Raw genomic sequence first — 19,398 nt, forward strand, 5'->3', positions numbered from 1 at the left:
CTAGAAAAAGTTTCACTAAATATCCACTTGTTACTTGAACGTGCGCTAACATTCTCTATCTGCAGACACCATTTGTGTTTGAGTAATGCATACTGCTCTCACACAAGCATACCGCACCTCAAGTGCATAATGTTGCTTCAAGCGCACAAGCATACTTTGCCTCATGTGCAAAATGTTGCTTGAAAGACAAACATACTGCATCTGAAGTGAAAAATGACACCAGCTAACTAAAACAAACATCTGACCATGTATTTTCCTTATTTTTACAACACTGTAACCACATATTTTTCTTAGTAAAAACCACAAAACAGGGAATTTTTTTTATAACAAGAGCATATGTTGCTTCAAAGACACAAGCAAACATCAGCCCAACAGCATAGCCATTTAATTCAGACTTCAAAAATAATCACCTCATTATATCCATACATAATCACTTTATACTCTATGATTTTTTGGAGAAGGTAATTTCATATATATGGGAGTAACAAGCCTCAGAAAACTGGTGGATAAGCAATAACAAATGGGAACCAAAAAACGTATATGAACCCCGTAGCATTAGTAACACTGAGCAAATGGTGAATGATAAATTGATAATGGAAGTTATCATAGAAAACCAGATGTTCAGGAGTGACTGAAAAAAATTCTCACTTTGATAACCTCACGCAACACTGAGCAACTGAGGATTTTTCAGATTGTAAACCTTGGGCAACTTATGCAATATAGGATTAAGGCTTTGGAACAAAACAGAGAATTGTTAAAAGAAGACTACTAAAAGAAAGCAATATTTACTAATTTGAAACGAGATTGTTCTTCAAAAAAGGACAAAACAATGAAAACAGCTGACAAATCAATATACATAATCCTAGCGCTTGCATGGCCAAGATTATTTTCCTTGTTACCATTCTTATAGGCCATTTTTTTTTTTTGGCGTGATGATTCTGTAACTTTTACCATATAAAAATCATATTCATTTATTCGATATTAATTTGTATTTAGAATAAGGTTTAATAACATTTCTCCAAATGAACAGTTTGAGGGCATCGGTCTAACCTAAGATACCAAACTACAATTTCTTGTTATTACTTAATGAAGGCTAGATTTGTGCACAAAAAATGCAACTATTTTCTCTTCGAGTAAAGTAATAACAGTTGCATTCGACGGTTTGGTAAAGCCGGCCAGAAATAATCTCACAGTAACATGTTTAAAAAACAAGACGTTGACACAGTCAGTACCCTACAGACCTACTGATTAGCCTACTACACCTTTTGAACAACGGATAAGATCGTCTCTACTTTATAGTATGTGCCATACATGAGATTGATGATGTTGCGATTGCAAAATTGAAGCCGCCATTGCACTTATGCCACGCTGAAGTTATAAGAAGACTGACAGAGGAACCGTATGTACTGATAACAGAACATTAAATTGACTAGCACAAAATTATGGGTAAATAAATTTCAGTATGCTTTGCAGCTCCCGTTTCTAGGTAACCAGTTGGTTCTTAGCCACGTAAAAATAAATGTAATCCTTCGGGCCAGCCCTAGGAGAGCTGTTAATCAGCTCAGTGGTCTGGTTAAACTAAGATACACTTCAAACTTTTTTGCCTACCTGTGAAATGCTAGTGTGTTTTCTCCTGAAGGATAAGAAAGTATACCTTAGTTTAACCAGACCACTGAGCTGATTAATAGCTCTCCTAGGGTTGGCCCAAAGGATTAGACTTATTTTAAGTGGCTAAACAAACCAATTGGTTACCTAAGAAGCTACACAACTTACCATCGTTAAGATAATGAGCGAAAAAAAAGTTAGTACACACTAAGCGTCCATTTAACATTCGCGGTTGCTGGAGTTTCAAGATAGATACATAGCTATGCAGCGCCCGCCTGGTGGAAGAGCACCGAACTACGTAGTACTAGTATACAGATGTTAACACCTCCAGATATTACTGAATCTTGATTTATTCACCTTATCCCATCTATGTAGTCTCTGCATTATACTGTAGTTACAAACCTATAATCATCTTACCCAGATGGTAACTAAGGACAGCAGATTTAAACCCTTCTCGTAAAACTCCATCGATTTTCTCTTTTCTTTCTTCATATAATTCAGTTTTGCCATTATAAATTCTACGAAAAGGACAAACGGCAAAGATGGGACAACATTCCACTTGTCAAGACGCCATCACCTTCATTCTATTTCGTTCATTGGATGCCTCCTAAAAGATTTACCTAATTAACGGGAATGCAATAATGGCTCAATGGGCTTCCATTATATCAGAATCAGTGGGCTGGAATCACCTGATTTTCTCACCCCGTTCTTTCTCTGATTTTTTTCTTTCACAATTTTCCTCTGCTTCTCTCACTATTTATCTAACTTCTTTCTTAATACAGCGGTAATGCTCTGCCTTACTGCTTTTCCTAAGCACTGTTATGCAGAGGAAAAGCATTAGGGCATTACCGCCGTCTTAAGAAAGAGGGTAGATAAATAATGAGAGAAGCAGAAGAAAACTGAAAGGAAAATATGAGAGAAAGAACAGGGTGAGAAAATCAGGTGGTTCCAGCCACCTGATCCTAATATAATGGAAGGCCATTGAGTCATTATTGCATTCCCGCTAAGTACAGCTATGTGGAAGCATCCAATGAGCGAATGAGAATCAAGGACACGGGGTCTTGACGAGTGAAATTGTAGTAAATAGTGGGGTGCTACAAGGGGATGTTGTCTCATCTTTCCCGTTTGTTCTTTTCGTAGAATTTATAACGACAAAAGTGATCAGACATGGAAGAGAAGGTTCAGATTGGAGTAACGATAGAACATAACAGACTTAAAATATACAAGACTTTTAAAGCTTGCCTACTAGAATGCGTCATTTATTAGAGAGATGAGACTTAAAATATATCTAAGAAAAACGAAAACAATGTGGACATAGTAGCCTATGCTCAAAGGGACGAAATTAAGTTAGCTGGAGAGAGGGTTAATGAGGTTGAAATATTTCAAAATTCAAGGAATAAATGATAACTGGTACGGATTCCCTTGACCTAGAATTTAACAAAAAACTAAAAAAAGTTAATCAAAGAATTAGCAGGCTGCATAAGCTTTGGAAATCAAATAGCCTAAACTTGCATTCGAATTTAAGATTATACTTGAGTCTAATAAGATAAGTTGAAATACAGACATAAAACATGAAACAACAAGAAAACCGTCTAAAAGTTTTCGTAAATCTGAGAATAGTGCTTTAAGAAGAATGTTGAGGGTCAAATGTCAGGATCGATTTAGAAATGATACCATAATGGAAATAGTGAAAGTACCATACGTAGCTGAATAATGATGAATGGAAAATAGAGATGGCTTGGACATGTTCTTAGCGGTGACCCGTAATAAAGTTACAGGGAAAAAGTCACAATTTTGGCTAGGAAAAAGTCACGGGAAAAAGTCACATTAATTTATGGTAGCCGGTAATAAAGTCACAGGGGAAAATTCACAATATTTCTTGGGGTCATTATCTTTATGATATTTACAGTCTTTTGTTTATGTTTATATGGAAACCCCCAACTGGCTTGTATTAAACATACCGGGAAGGCGGGGACATACCGGGTTAAAAAAAAAAAATCCCTAATAGGCTTGTACTAAACACGCCGCAACGGTAGGATACATACCGGTTTAAAACCCTTGGGGGTCACTATCTAGAAAAGATTGTTGTGACTATTTTTCCCGTGACTTTTTTTCTGTGACTTTTTTTACCTGGATTCGTTCTTAGCACAGTCCAGGGAAAAGATTACGTATTAGTGTCAGCAGCGTTCTTTTGTCCACTCCTTCTTCTTCTTCTTCTTCTTCTTCTTCTTCTTCTTCTTCTTCTTCTTCTTCTTCTTCTTCTTCTTGTGTTCTGCAGCTGTCTTCACGCTGCCTTGAACAAAGATGGTTGGTTGAAGAAGAAAATATAGATTTTAATTATTTATTCATTTGTTAATTGAAGATTTCGTAATGATGTAGTATTTTTTTAGTTATTTTTTACATATCTTTTTAATCTGTGATAATAGTTCGGAAGAAAAATAATTCTTAATGTATTCAATGCATACAATTTCATTTCGTTTTGAATCTGTTACAGCCATACATAACTGGCATGTATTCACTCATGAGGGCATACTTTGCACATACATGATTAAAACGAAAGGATGCTTCCAGTATTATTGCAAAATATAATTGCACATACATTTTATACACGAACGTACACTGACACGTGTGCATATATATATATATATATATATATATATATATATATATATATATATATATATATATATATATATATATATATATATATATATATATTTGTGTGTGTTTGTGTGTGTGTACACATGAATTATTAACAATATCGGAAGCATGAATAGAAATGAAGACTTATTAACCTGTCCATGAATGACCTACGCACTCATGCATTTATCTCTTTGATGTTCCCTTGAACACCTTGAAAAAATAACGTAAAAATTAAACACTTTCAAAAAGGAAAACTTGAATACTCAAGCACTTTCGGAAAGGAAAACTTAAATAAGTAAACAATTTAGAAAAAAAAGTGTTTAATTATGCAGTTCTTTAGATCAGAGGCAAAATAATTGCTTGCAAATTAATGAGGATAAATTTACTTCTGCATTAACCTTCAGTTCAAGATTCAGAGAGAGAGAGAGAGAGAGAGAGAGAGAGAGAGAGAGAGAGATAGTGTGTGTTTCAGGGATTCTTGAATATCGGCAATTAACATCGGATCGAAATTTAGTGCAAGTCTTGTGAATAGCTATACATGTTCACGTATATTTATAGATGCCGAAACAAACAGCTGTAGTTTAAGAAACATACATCCATACATATATTAGAAGAAAACGTATAAAGGCTCGGTCGAAAAGTCTTCTGTGCATATGGTATGAAAGTTCTACATGCCTTCACGTATATGCATGTGTGCACACTACGTACATAAGAGAGACTATTATTATTATTATTATTATTATTATTATTATTATTATTATTATTATTATTATTATTATTATTATTATTATTATTATTATCTGCAACATCAAAAGAACGGCATCCAGGCGGCCATTCTTTTTAATGAATATTATTATTATTATTATTATTATTATTATTATTATTATTATTATTATTATTATTATTATTATTATTATTATTATTATGTAGAATGCCAGCTTGGTTTCTCGTGGTATTGTTTGTGGGAATAATTTCAACACTGAATTACCATCACTGGCGGTTTCAACTTAGTAGAACCGAAATTCAATGGCCATTTCACTAAATAAATCTTTTCTTTAATGGAAACGTCTTGTGTGGATAATTCTTTATCTTTATTATCCATCATGCCAAGAGGCCTTTTTAAGAAAGGAGGCACAGGAAGAAATCAAGATAACCTAATTCAAAACAAATATTTAATTTTGAAAGAAGAGCATCAGAGAGAACCTTAGACCTGTACACACATAAACACACTTTATATATATATATATATATATATATATATATATATATATATATATATATATATATATATATATATATATATATTATATATATATATATATATATATATATATATATTATATATATATATATATATATATATATATATATATATATATATATATATATATATGCATGTATTCGTGTGTCTTCGTGTATATGTACGAAAGGATGCGTATCTTTAAGTCCACATACAGACATACATTCATAAAGTATATATACACTGTCTTCGTGTATATGTATGTAAGGATACGTATCTTTAAGTCCACGTACAGTATATATACACGACCAAAAACCAAATAAGCAAAATGCTTCTTGCAAGAAAAAAGTCTTTCCTAATCCATTTACAACGTGTGACTTCCCTATCTACGGTAACAGATTATACATCTTTGATGGGAAAAAATTGACAGTAACTTTGGGATGAAGGTGGGTTGCACATCGCTGCTCAATAAGCGATGGGAAAGATGGTACCCAAGACACAAGTCTTTGGAAAACCGGTGACCAGGGCAGAAGTCTCTGGAAAGACGGTGGTCGGACAAAGTCTTTAGAAAGATGGTGACCAGGACAGAAGTCTCTGGAAAGATGGTGTCCAGGACACAACTCTCTGGAAAGACGGTGACCAGGACACAAATATCTGGAAAGACGGTAACCAGGACGGAAGTCTCTGGAAAGATAGTGGCCAGGGCAAAAGTCTCTGGAAATATGGCAGCCAGGACACAGGTCTCTGGAAAGACAGTGGCCAGGACACGTCTCTGGAAAACCAGTGGCCAGGACAGACATCTCTGGAAAGACAACGGCCAGAACACAAGTCTCTGGAAAGACAGTGGCCAGGACAGAAGTCTCTGGAAAATGGTGACCAGGACAGAAGTCTCTGGAAAAATGGTGGCAAGGACAGAAGTCTCTGGAAAGTCAGTGGCCAAAAAAGAAATCTCTGGAAAGAGGTGGGCATGTCAGAAGTCTCTGGAAAGACAGTGGCCAGGGCAGACGTCTCTGGAAAGATAGTGGCCAGGACAGGAGTCTCTTGAAAGATGGTGGCCAGGACAAAAGTCTCTGGAAAGATGGTGGTCCAGACACATGTCTTGGGAAAGACGGTGGCCAGGACAGGAGTATCTGGAAAGACATAGGCCAGGACAGGAGTCTCTGGAAAAACAGTAGCCAGGACAGGATTCCCTGGAAAGACAGAACTATCTGGAAAGACAGTGAACAGGACACAGGCCTCTGGAAAAACAGTAGCCAGGACAGGAGTCTCTGGAAGGACAGTGGTCAGGACAGGAATCTTTGGAAAGATCGTGGCCACGGTAGAAGTCTCTGGAAAGATAGTGGCTAGAACATAAGTCTCTAGAAAGACAGTGGCAAGAACAGGAGTCTTTGAACTGTGCCAGGGCAGAAGTCTCTGGAAAGATAGTGGCTTGGACAGGAGTCTAAAGAAAGACAGTGGACAGAACACAAGTCTCTGGAAAGATGGTGGGCTGGACAGAAGTCTCTGGAAAGACAGCAGCCAGGACACAAGTCTCTGGAAAGACAGTGGTCAGGACAAAAGTCTCTAGAAAGACAGCCAGGACAGAAGTCTCTGGAAAGACAGTGGCCAGGACACAAGACTCTGGAAAGACAGTGGTCAGGACAAAAGTCTCTGGAAAGACAGTAGCCAGGACAGAAGTGTCTGGAAAGACAGCGGCCAGGACACAAATACTCTGGAAAGATAGTGATTAGGACAAAAGTCTCTGGAAAGACAGTAGCCAGGACAGAAGTCTCTGGAAAGACAGCGGCCAGGACACAAGTCTCTGGAAAGATAGTGGTCAGGACAAAAGTCTCTGGAAAGACAGTAACCAGGACAGAAGTCTCTGGAAAGAAAGGCGGCCAGAACACAAGTCTCGGGAAAGACAGTGGTTAGGACAAAAGTCTCTGGAAAGACAGTAGCCAGGACAGAAGTCTCTGGAAGGACAGTGGCCAGGACAGAAGTCTCTGGAAAGACAGTGGCCAAGACAGAAATCTCTGGGAAGACAGTAGCCAGGACAGAAGTCTCTGGAAAGACAGTGGTCAGCACAAAAGTCTCTGGAAAGACAGTGGCCAGGACATAAGTCTCTGGAAAGACAGCGGCCAGGACACAAGTCTCTGGAAAGACAGTGGTCAGGACAAAAGTCTCTGGAAAGACGGTGGGCTGGACAGAAGTGTCTGGAAAGACAGTGGCCAGGACACAAGTGCAACAGTCTCTGGAAAGACGGTGGGCTGGACAGAAGTGTCTGGAAAGACAGTGGCCAGGACACAAGTCTCTGGAAAGACAGTGGGCTGGACAGAAGTCTCTGGAAAGACAGTGGCCAGGACAGAAGTCTCTGGAAAGACAGTGGCCAGGACACAAGTCTCTGGAAAGACAGTGGCCAGGACATAGGTCTCTGGAAAGATAGTGGCCTGGACAAAAGTCTCTGGAAAGACAGCGGCCAGGACACAAGTCTCTGGAAAGACAGTGGTCAGGACAAAAGTCTCTGGAAAGATGGTGGGCTGGGCAGAAGTTTCTGGAAAGACAGTGGCCAGGACAGAAGTCTCTGGAAAGACAGTGGCCAGGACAGAAGTCTCTGGAAAGACAGTGGTCAGGACAAAAGTCTCTGGAAAGAAAGTAGCTAGGACAGAAATCTCTGGAAATACAGTGGCCAGGATAGACGTCTCTGGAGACAAAGGATCAGAAACGTCTCCCTGAAGGTGAAGAAAAATGAGGAAGTGTCAGGGTAGAGGTGTGTCAGATGGTGTATATGTTACACGCACAGCATGAGCGGTTATAATCTCCTGAACCATGATGGTATTTCTGAACCAATTCCATCGGAGAACTGGATGTCATGGAACACAGCATCAAGTCTATTAAAGCGAAATCTGAACCGCATTTGCTAATAGCTTCGCATTACATCCCGGTAAAAGCCAATTCCCTTTATTGACGTTTGAATGCCAATTAACTCTCTGTTGCAGCATTGTGTTGAAAGAGAAATTTGAGAAAAAATAGAAAATATGCTGAAATTTCTACAAGGAAATAAAGAAAACACAAAAACATAAACCATTTAAGTTACATAGATCCAAAATTTGGACCAAAAATAAAAGATGAATAACACTTGTATAAAGGAATGTAAGTATTGACCACTTCTCCATTTTGTAAAATACGATTTCAACATGTGAGTTCCGGCCAATAAAGGGAACTTTCATCAACGCCAGTTATTCAACAGGAATCCAGAATCCGGAAACAGGAATCAGGAATCACTTCTATAAATGACTACGCTATCGAATGATGGAATTTATTTTCGGAGGTGATTGGTGTACGTATGGCCCACGTTTATTCAATTTGAGGGGAAACTGATCCCAATGGCGGGGTAGCGTAAGGGTTGAATTACAGTGCTATGCCTATTACCTGATCTGAAGCGAGTCCGTGTGGATTTCATTTATTGATTTTAAAGTACCATGAACGTCGATTTGGGTTTATATGCAATATATAATTTGTGAATGTAATGAGTTCAGTTACGTTTTTCATTTTCAGAAATAGAAATTATATTATAAAATTAAATACATATATATATATATATATATATATATATATATATATATATATATATATATATATATGTATATATATGTTAGAGAAAACTGTGAAATCAGTCTTTTTGTTTGAAATGACTGAAATTTCAGGCAGATTGTATGAAATGCACTTAGGGACATATGAATGTATTGATCCCCAGGAGCTAGTACTAATCACGGCAAAATAGTCTTTGACCCATTAGGGACTAGTACTAAACCCGGCAAAGAAACAGTGTAGGTGACTCACTGTTTCGCCGTGTTTAGTACTAGCTCCTGGGGGATCAAATGTCCCTAAGTGCATTTCGCTATCTGCCTTGAAATTTCAGTCATTTCACGAAATGACTGATTTCACAGTTTGACTTTCGATGCACAACATATATATATATATATATATATATATATCTATATATATATATATATTATATATATATATATATATATATATATATATATTTATATATATATGAGAGAGAGAGAGAGAAGAGAGAGAGAATGTGTGGATGTTTTTATATACGCACATATTATATAATTTGTTTGTCCATAAATATTAAACATGTATGAAGTTGATAAGTGTATGTATGAATGTACTGTATATGCGTATACATATATATGTGTGTGCGTGTCATAAAAACCACTAGTTTTAGGCAATATACGGCAAAAATAGTCTATACACATTACTGAGATTTCCTACGATCTAGGCTAAACAGCAAAGGCAATAGCTGAATTAGAAGGCGTTTCTCGTATTTATCTGGAGATACTACTATCTCTATGCCAGTACCACGTGGTTCGATGGTCTTCCACAAGGGCGGCGTTGCAGAGCCTTGTGGCCAGTGTTGCCGAAACGTAGAACTGTGGCCTCTAGTGTGGAAGTTTCGATGCACAACATGATCGGGTGCAGAAGTGGCGTCTTCATTTTACGACCTGCCACAGTAAGTTTAGAAAAAAAAAAAATTCCATGCTCGTTTTAGGGGTTTATTGTACTCATATTATTTTCTTATATGATTCGTATACCTATAACTGTCATTTGTATATTTATATATATGTTTATATAATAATGACTGAATAAAGAGCCATCAAAGAATGGTTGTTTACGCCGAATCATGAAGCAGCAGACGTCGATCGAGCGATGTCTTGATTGACACGTCGAATGCAGACGACAACAGTGTAACGGCTCTAGGTTTTCGTCTAATTAATGCAACACATCTATTTAAAATTGTTTAATAAAATTTAATGTTAAAATTGATTGTGAGTAACCTGATATGAGATGTTTACGGGAAATCATATTTAGGCTGTGAAGGAAAGCATATGTTATTTTATATACGTTAGATTTTACACATGTTTGAATGAATTTAAAATTTAGGAGAGGGTAGAGGTAGGTGGTGTAGAAATGTGGCAACACTGTGCTAGTGGCCGTCTTGATAGGTGTGGTAACCGCGCCAATTGTTCAGGGGTTAGTGTGATTGTGATTTTTTTTATCCTGATCGGTACAATGCGCGGCTTATAGTCGCCAAAATAGGAGGAACAAGTCTTCAAGAGAAAATGGGATAACATTTCACAGGTAAACGAAGCATAATAGAATTTGTTTATCCTTAATTTTGTGCCAGTCAGATATAGCCTACAGTATGGCGTCGAAGTAGTAGATTCACTTTCTCTCTTAACATGACTCGTATGTTCCGCATATTATCGTGGCACATAAATATAGTGGCAATTTAATTTTGATATCAGAATATCATTAATGTGTACAAGACACATGATATAAAATAAGAACGATCTTCATGGTTATCAAAAATGCTTAATAGTACGTAGGCCTATAGTTATGACACTAGATGTGTCAGCCATTCTCGTCTTTTAAACATGTTACCGCGAAAGTATATTAGGACGACTTAACCAAATCATAGAAAAAAACTTCTATTACTCTAATCGAAATGAAAAATATTCGTATTTTTTGTGTAAGAAACCTTGGCTTTAACGTCTGTTTTCATCGAAACAAATGGCACATAGATTGGTAATAGCAACAAGATGAAATTTGGTAGCCTAAGCTAGACCTATGCCCTCAAATGATTTATTTGGTAAGGTTATATCCTTCAAATCTCTCTATATTGTTTTCGATTAAACCGAAATAATTTCTTTATGGTAAAAGTTATCGAACCATCACGGCAAGGAAAAAGTAGCCTGTGAGAATGGTGACAGCAAGGAAAATAATCTTAACCTAGCAAGCGCTAGGACTGTGCCCACGGATTCTACATGTATTTTTATTACTAATTATTCCAAATAAGTCAAATTTGTTTTATGGCATTTCTTCCTTAACTATTCTTTCTCAGTATCGTTCTAATGCCAAACACTTAGAATGGAAAGAAATGACTGCTAGCTTTTACAAAATTCTTTACTTCAGTTACAATAAAGGTAGAACTATAGGGTAGCTCGGCGGCGGCGACTGCCTTCTAGCTTAACTTTTTCTACAGTTTTTTGGTTGCTAATTATGAATTTACCTTTAATTTTTGGCGCTCGAGTGTGATTAACATGTAATTAACCCATGAAGTCCATCCAACAAGGGGTTTCCATACGCGATCTTCACAAGACAGAGCACGGGTACGTCTGTTTGGAACGGTTCATATTCCGTCCGGCAAGTGCAATAACTTGTTAACGTATGGGTACCCAACCGCCCCGTGCCAGTACTAAACACGGCGAAGGGACATTCCATTTGGCCGACAACAAACAGATGCACCGCCAGCATCAGAACCCCTAAAAGTGTAGATAAAAAACAGTTGAAAAGGTAAGAACAGGCGCGGAGCTAATATATAGAATTATTACCATAATAAACCTCGGAATAGAGATATTTCGAAATATATTTTACAGTGATAATAATGATTAAACAAGATGGGGGGGAAGCAGAGCTGTCGTAGTGCTTTGTTTCTACAGCTTAGTACTATGAGTTGGACCGAGATCACACGCTCGGCAGGGAGATAGCCGCTTCATGTTATTGACGCTCTATGGTTTATCTGGGTTGTGTTCGTCGTCTTTTCCTCTTCTGCTTCTTCCTGAATTTATTAAGCAACTATGGAAAAAATATAGGCAAAGAATATTCGAAGGCTGTAAGACTGCTGTGTAAATAATATATTCGAGGGTTTTTCTACCTGTGAGAATACGAGGTCTAGTGTCTTGTCCTTCTTCTTCTCCTCCCTCTTCTTCTTCTTCTTTCTAAAGAGACCGCGAAATATTCATAGGAAGAGAGATTGCTGAGCTTTAAGTGTACAAGCGGAGCCGTTCTATAGATATGCTGCTTTTATGGGAGATATTCTGGTAAGATCCTTTCTCACGGAGAGAGAGAGAAAAGAGAAAAAAGTTTATATATGTGTGTGCACATATTTGTATGTGTATATATATATACGTATATTCATATATATATATGTATATATTATATACACACTATATATATATATATATATATATATATATATATATATATATATATATATACAAGAGACTTCCTTTGTAATACTGCACACCCCTTCTAGACTCCCATGCAATACTAAAGCGAGCTTTTGACATTCATATGAAAAACGTTTCTCTCGCTTTGGCTGCCTCATAAAACATCAAAGGTGCCTTACCGAAGGTTTAGGCCAAATTCAAAAGGGGGACTCAGAATCCTGCAGGTGTGGAGGTTTTTTGAGGGGGTGGGGTTGTATTTGGGGGGTTTTGTTTGGGGGAGTTTGGTGGCCCTGGGTGTGGGGATGGCGGGAGGTGTTATCTCTAGGTCGATAACTCTTTTGAAACCCAGTATACCAAATGTTCAGTTTTGGTGGAATTTGAAAATTCTCTCTCTCTCTCTCTCTCTCTCTCTCTCTCTCTCTCTCTCTCTCTCTCTCTCTCTCTCTCTCTCTCTCTCTCTCTCTCAGGCATGTAGACCTTTTCTACAATTATTTCACTTAGTCTCCATATTGTTTTTATATTTGAGTTATTCAAACATATGAGAGGTGGAGCTGAAAAATGACGACATAGTACTGTACCGCAAGAGTGCTATGTTGATTGTCGATACAATACTGAGTCTTCCCTATAACAGCTCTCTGATAACTGGCGCTCTGATAGGAGCAAAAATTAGCTTCTAATATGTTTCCTTGGTTTCTAAAACCTAATTGTTTTAGACGCGATCAGAGTAAACTAATGACCAGAATCTATTTCAAAAAACAATAGTGAAGTTTCATTGAATCTAAGTATAAACAAACTATACACGAATTTTAAGCTGTAAACAATAACAGGCTCCAGAATTACAGCCCAATCTATATTCATGGTAAGTTCCGCAATGTCACAATTATTCGGACCATTTCTACGGAAAAGTTAACATCTCGTGAGTTCACATTTCCCGGTAAATCAGGAATAAAAATGAGATAAATGTCCTTCTCGGTACCTGCTCTCCTGACCTACAGAAAGGTCTAGAAACTACAGTTGCTGGGCGCTTATCTTTTACTGAACTCTCACTCATTCTTCTCGTCGCTAACTCTGTCAGCCAGTACTAGATAATATTGCAGAATATTTGCACACACGTCGTTTTATGTGCACTGTGTCCTATTTAGGAAGTCCAGGTCAGGGCACAGAGCCCTGGGATAGGTTAAGTTAAGGGAAGGTCAGGTCAGCATGCATCCCTTCTGAAATTATTGGCGCAACTTTTCGGCACTTTAACCTAATGCTATTAAGAACTGCATCATCTCAAGTTACTGAACAATACGTAAATATAAGTATCTGGTACTTTAACCAAATACTACAAAAACTTTCATCTTCTCAAGGTATTGCAAAATACAAAGGCATAATCATCTGGTTTAGTCTCATATAACACTAGACATTCGTCCAGCGAACGCACTTCCGCTAACACTGGAATGGATTGGAATGTAAAATTTAAGACAAGGGCCAGACGTTGGAACCTACGAGGTCATGCAGCCCTGAAAGGGGAAATTAAGAGTAAAAAAGGTTTTAAAGGTGTAACAGTAAAATCTACCGCGTGAGGTGCACTGACGGAACTACCTCCCTACGGGGTTCTACTGACCCTGTGGCCTCAGGCTCTGTCTCAGTTCTGACATCGTTTTGTTGCCCTCAGCTCCCAAGCTTTGGAATGTTATCAAGGCTCCTGTTTTCCTCGTGTCTTGTAACTTCCATACATCCTCAAGGACTCTATTTCTTCCTCTTTGTACCTCCCTTTCATCCAACAGCTGCATTGCTTCATCTTTTGCTTTCCAGCCTTTCCCCTTGAAGGGCCTCTTCTCACCAGCTGGCCAACTTCTCTACCATAATTTTTCTTCAGTCTTTACCTCTTTTTGAAGAACATCCTTTGATCAAGTTTTGATAAACTAATAATGTAACCCAGTGGCGTCATTAAACTACATAATTTATGAACTACATGATTTCTGTTATTTAGTCGTACTGCATTCTTTGGGCTTAAGAACATCTGTCTTTCCTTATCTTGATTTCACCGGTCTGGGCTAGAAAAGGGCGTAGGACTAAGGTAGAAGGGGGCATGAGGTTGTCCCTTTCCTAGGGCTACTTGTGTGATGGTAAATCACTCGGGAGCATTCAACTCATCCTTTTTCTGACACATTCAGGAGAGGGACTGATGTTGGTATTATTTTGCCCTTCTTTCTCTTGTGGTCTGTAGAACTGAGTTAGAAAAGGTATTTAGTAACCATTTCAGTTAAATAAATAAATAAATAGATAAATAAACAAATATCCTTAGGACTCAGAATCTTCTGTAGAGTCCTTCTGCTACTCGGTCAAAGTCAGCTTTTAATATGAGCTTTTTTTTCCTCTTAGGAGCATAAATGAGAAAAGTTAACCTTTATTGCTTTTTTTCTCTTTCTTTCTTTTCTTTGTTTCGTCCGAAGGTTTCTCAAATGGTAAAAGTTCCGGCCACCGACGGAGCCGTCATTTTTCATGCAGATGACTCTCCATTAAATTCTGCCACTCGAGTAGCGGGGGAAATTTCCCGTAATAATGTTGATTTTTTCTTAATGTTTAGGAAAAGATAGTTTAACAACTTTGACATACAATAGTTATTGGAGTTATGCAATGGGTTCTGTTGAGATTATTTATACAATGAACTTTACTGAAGAAACTAATTGCAGATGTGATTCAAGTAAGGAAATTAACTGGTAAGTTAACGTCAGCCTATTCGATAAACTTTTATTGATAAATACTTTACACTAAACAATCAACTTTCACTCAAGCATAGAAGAAAGAAAATAAACCATAATAAAAACACATACTGCCCGTGGACAACCTTGAAACGAAAGTACTCTTCTACATAAGCCTAAAGCCCCATCGGGGGTGGGGGTAAGGACCTAGGTGGGGGACAAGATTTTTTTGTGGGGGGGGCGTCCAATCAAAAAATTACACAAAACTAATGTACCAGTTCTGTATTAGTAAAATATACCATTCTCGAATTTATATATGCATGTGAATGAAGGAAAATAATAGTATTAGTAATTAGTAAACATGTTTTTGAAATTATAGAGCTCTTTTTCAATTAATTTTGAATTCTTACTATATGCAAATGTATCAAATGCTGCAAGGGTTAAAGTTCAGCTACGAAGGGAATTTCAACTGGGGAGCCAAGCATCTGACTGGGGGCTCTGGCCTCCCCATAGCAACGCCACTGGCCCTAGACCAATCAAGCATTGTTAACGCATGACGTTCTACCTCTGGTGAATAATCCTTTCCTCTTATCACGTCGTCGTTCTCGATCTGAACCGCCCTCGAAAAATAAGAGAGAGATAAAAAGTATGATGTGCAAACGGCGGTCTTGAATTATGCTGACAAATGGGAAGAAGAAAAGGATGAAACATGGAGGGAGGGGGACGTGCTTTCGACCGGAATGAGTCAACACACTCCTTGCCACGTTACATTGTCTCCGGAGCCTCTGTCTTCCGTCAAGGAGATTAGAGAGCATTAACGGCCTGATATAATGTGGAGAGAGAGAGAAAGATAGAGCGCGAGCTTTTCGCTTCCCCAGCACAATGGAAAGTATCCTCTGTTCGCCGGAGTAGGATTTACTGATTGTATCTCTCTTTTTATCTGATTTTTTTTTTTATTCTGTCTCGGTAGACACGTAACAAATTTTGTTTGGTTTTCATTGATTCATATAATTAACGCCAAGCGTTATCACAGATCTTGGTGTCAGCAGCAATTGTCAGAAACTGGATAAATTAGATAATAGACCTACCAATGCTCTTGATACTTTTAAAAAATCTTGAGCATCGCGCTATGTGAAAAGACAATAATTTGTTATTTTTCGAACAGAATGTTTCTTGTAGCGCACCTCATCATCAAGAGAACAGCTTAATGTCTGTGCGTGTCCTTTCAAAGGCCTTCTTCTCCGAGATGACTGACAGGCAGAGCCCTCTAGCCTAACCCCCCGGAACTTGCACGTGGAGGCATTGACGTAATTTTTTTTTTTTTTATTTCCTCAGTCACATAATCTTGGTAAATCCTTTCCTCCCACCTCTCCTATAAAAGGAAAGGTAAATAAGGACAATGGAAACAGCGCTTCTTGACTTTTCAAAAAAAAAAAAGGAGCAGAAAGAAACAGAAGCGGAGAAGATTAGGGGAACAGAATTTGTCCTTTTTTGTGGTAAGCCTTGTGTCAATTCAGTTGCGACGGGGATTTCTTGGAAAAAGACGGCCTTCGTATTCTATTGTAGAATACAGTGTGAATGTGATATATTCATTATATTCTGTTCATTATCAAGATTTTGTCATCTTGCTAACTTTAATTTATTTAACTAATTGTAAGTCAGATTGAAGTGTTTCAATGCTGGTAATTTCGTCAATGAATCGGATGTACTGAAATAAGATCTGAGTGAAACGATTTTTTCTGATGCTCTGGCATGTATATAAAAATATATAATCGATTCTCGTGTATCTTGATACCAAACTCAAGATGCTAAATCACGGCTGTATTACTGTATAAATAGTTTCAGACGAATTTTAATGAATGACACTTGAAATCAGTTCTGTATTCTCAGACGAACTTTGACGCAAAACAAATTGTGCCAAAGCACTGCTCTGTCGCTGTAATTTTTATCACACAGGCGTATAAGGCGGGAAACCTGAAGTACGGATCTAGCCCAGCCCCGGGTTAAGAAATGAATAAACGTAGAGGGGAAAAGCATTGGGTTAAATCCTAAAGGAAGCGATAAGTCTGCCTCGAAAAGATGGGAAAACAGAAGACGGGAGACAAATTCAAATCCTCGCGTGGATATCACAAACACGAGAGTCAAACTACCTATTCAAGATTTCGGAAATCTCTCCCTTATAGTTTTCTGTAAAAGAAAACTATTGAGAAGGCTATTTGTCTGTCCGTCCGCACTTTTTCTTTCCGCCCTTAGATCTTAAAAACTACTGAGGCTAGAGGGCTGCAAATTGGAATGTTGATCATCCACGCTCCAATCATTAAACATACCAAATTGCAGCCCTTTAGCCTCGGTAGTTTTTTTTTTTTATTTACGGTTAAATTTAGCCATGATCGTGCGTCTGTCACCGCAACAACACAGGCCACCACGGCCGGCTGAGAGTTTCATACAATATACGCTGTACAGAAAATTCGATTGCACCGAAGAAACTTCGGCGTTTTTTTACTTGTTTAATGTTAATTTTAAGCTTAATGTCTCACAGGCTAATTTATCTACTCTCAAATAAGGTACAAAATTACTTAATCATATTTGGTAATTTACAAGCTCTCTCTCTCTCTCTCTCTCTCTCTCTCTCTCTCTCTCTCTCTGGCAGGCGCGCGCGCGCACGCGTTTGAAGTCGTAAATCCATTTCCTCTTCCCATTTCGTAAATGCAGCCAGGACTTCAATTCCTTAGCACGGCTTTCAAGTTAATGAAGGTGTTTGAGGTGGGAATAATATGCTACGGAAGGCTTTTTGGGGGGAGGTCTAAAAGACATTATTTATTTAGTTACTTGTTCATTCGCTTATTTATTCATTCATTTGTTAGTTTTTTGTTGCTTTCAGAGGAGGAAGCTTAGCTCGAGGTAAACTGAAGCATTCTGCACACAAACACATGCTAGTACAAACGTATTGTTGTTGTGTGAGGGGGGGAGTATGTGTGTGTGTGTGTTGTTTGTGAAAGAGTGAGGGAGAAATTGTGTGTTTAAGCATGAGGGAAAGAGGAAGAGCAGGCGAAGAAGATAAAGACATTTTGTGTTTAAAATAGAAAGTGAGAGAGAAAAAGAGAGAGAGAAAGACTGTGTATATATGTATGAGGTAGAGAGAAAGAGAAGAAGATTAAGACATTTGGTGTTCAAAATAGAAAGTGAGAGAGAGAAAAAAGAGAGAGAGAGACTGTGTATATATGTATGAGGTAGAGAGAAAGTGAGAGATCCTCTGTGAGAGAGAGAGAGAGATTGTGTGTTATAGAGAGAGAGAGAGAGAGAGGGAGATAAAGACATTTGGTGTTCATAATAGAAAGTGAGAGAGTGAGAGAGATTATGCGAGCCTGTTTGAGGAAAAACAAAAGAGAAAGAAAGTGATCGCCTTTGTTTGTTCGTCGGTTAAAGAGAGAGAGAGATGGATAGCTTTGGTTATATTACTGTTAAAACAATATTCACTTTCATTCTCGAGTACGCCATCTATTCACTGAAGAGTGAATGTAATATCTTTTACCGTGAATATTCTCTCAATCAACGTGGAAAAAGTTAAGTATACCTTAGTTTTACCAGACCACTGAGCTGATTAACAGCTCTCCTAGGGCTGGCCCGAAGGATTTGACTTATTTTTACGTGGCTAAGAACCCATTGGTTACCTAGCAACGGGACCTACAGCTTATTGTGGAATCCGAACCACATTATAGCGGGAAATGAATTTCTATCACCAGAAACAAATTCCTCTAATTCCTTCATTAGCCGGCCGGAGAATCGAACTCGGTCCTAGCGAGTGCTAGCCGACAACTCTACCGACTCGCCCAACAAAGGAACTCCATCAATGTGGAAGAATCTGAGATTCAAACAGGAGTTTCGTGAGTAATGTGATTCACTGCTTGAGTCTCGACCATGTGTGTGTGTGTGTGTGTATTCATGGATGAAATAAAGTTTTATTCATTGCTTGTATAAACAAGTACAAAATGCGCCGAAGTTTCTTCTGCTCAGTCGAGTTTTCTGTACAGCGTATAATTCTGTATGGAACTCTCAGCCACGGTCCATGAAAGTCTCAGCCACGCCCCATGAAACTTTTAGCCACGGCCCCGTGGTGGCCTGTGTTGTTGTTGGCACCTATAGCGTCTCCAGACGCACGATCATGGCTAAATTTAACCTTAAATAAAATCAAAACTACCGAAGCTAGAGGGCGGCAATT

At 38.1% G+C, this 19,398-nt stretch overlaps 1 protein-coding gene and 1 long non-coding RNA gene across 2 annotated transcripts in view; one reads left to right on the forward strand and one right to left on the reverse strand.

Moving 5' to 3' along the window:
• Nucleotides 1–6,052: 6,052 nt before the first annotated feature.
• On the reverse strand, nt 6,053–9,973 carry LOC136851106 (adhesive plaque matrix protein-like). Its single transcript, XM_067125077.1, has 4 exons — nt 9,839–9,973; nt 7,759–8,196; nt 7,199–7,666; nt 6,053–7,021 (listed from the first exon to the last, which is right to left on the reverse strand). The coding sequence occupies exons 1-4, from the start codon at nt 9,971–9,973 to the stop codon at nt 6,053–6,055; spliced, it is 2,010 nt and encodes a 669-aa protein (XP_066981178.1).
• A 505-nt stretch (nt 9,974–10,478) lies between these two features.
• LOC136851564 (uncharacterized) overlaps nt 10,479–19,398 on the forward strand; it is an 83,307-nt gene continuing 74,387 nt past the window's right edge. Inside the window, exon 1 of the long non-coding RNA XR_010856917.1 lies at nt 10,479–10,618. This is a non-coding gene — a long non-coding RNA (uncharacterized lncRNA). The remainder of the gene's footprint in view (nt 10,619–19,398) is intronic.

Source organism: Macrobrachium rosenbergii, chromosome 23 (genome assembly GCF_040412425.1).
Source record: "Macrobrachium rosenbergii isolate ZJJX-2024 chromosome 23, ASM4041242v1, whole genome shotgun sequence".
Lineage (NCBI taxonomy): Eukaryota > Metazoa > Arthropoda > Malacostraca > Decapoda > Palaemonidae > Macrobrachium > Macrobrachium rosenbergii.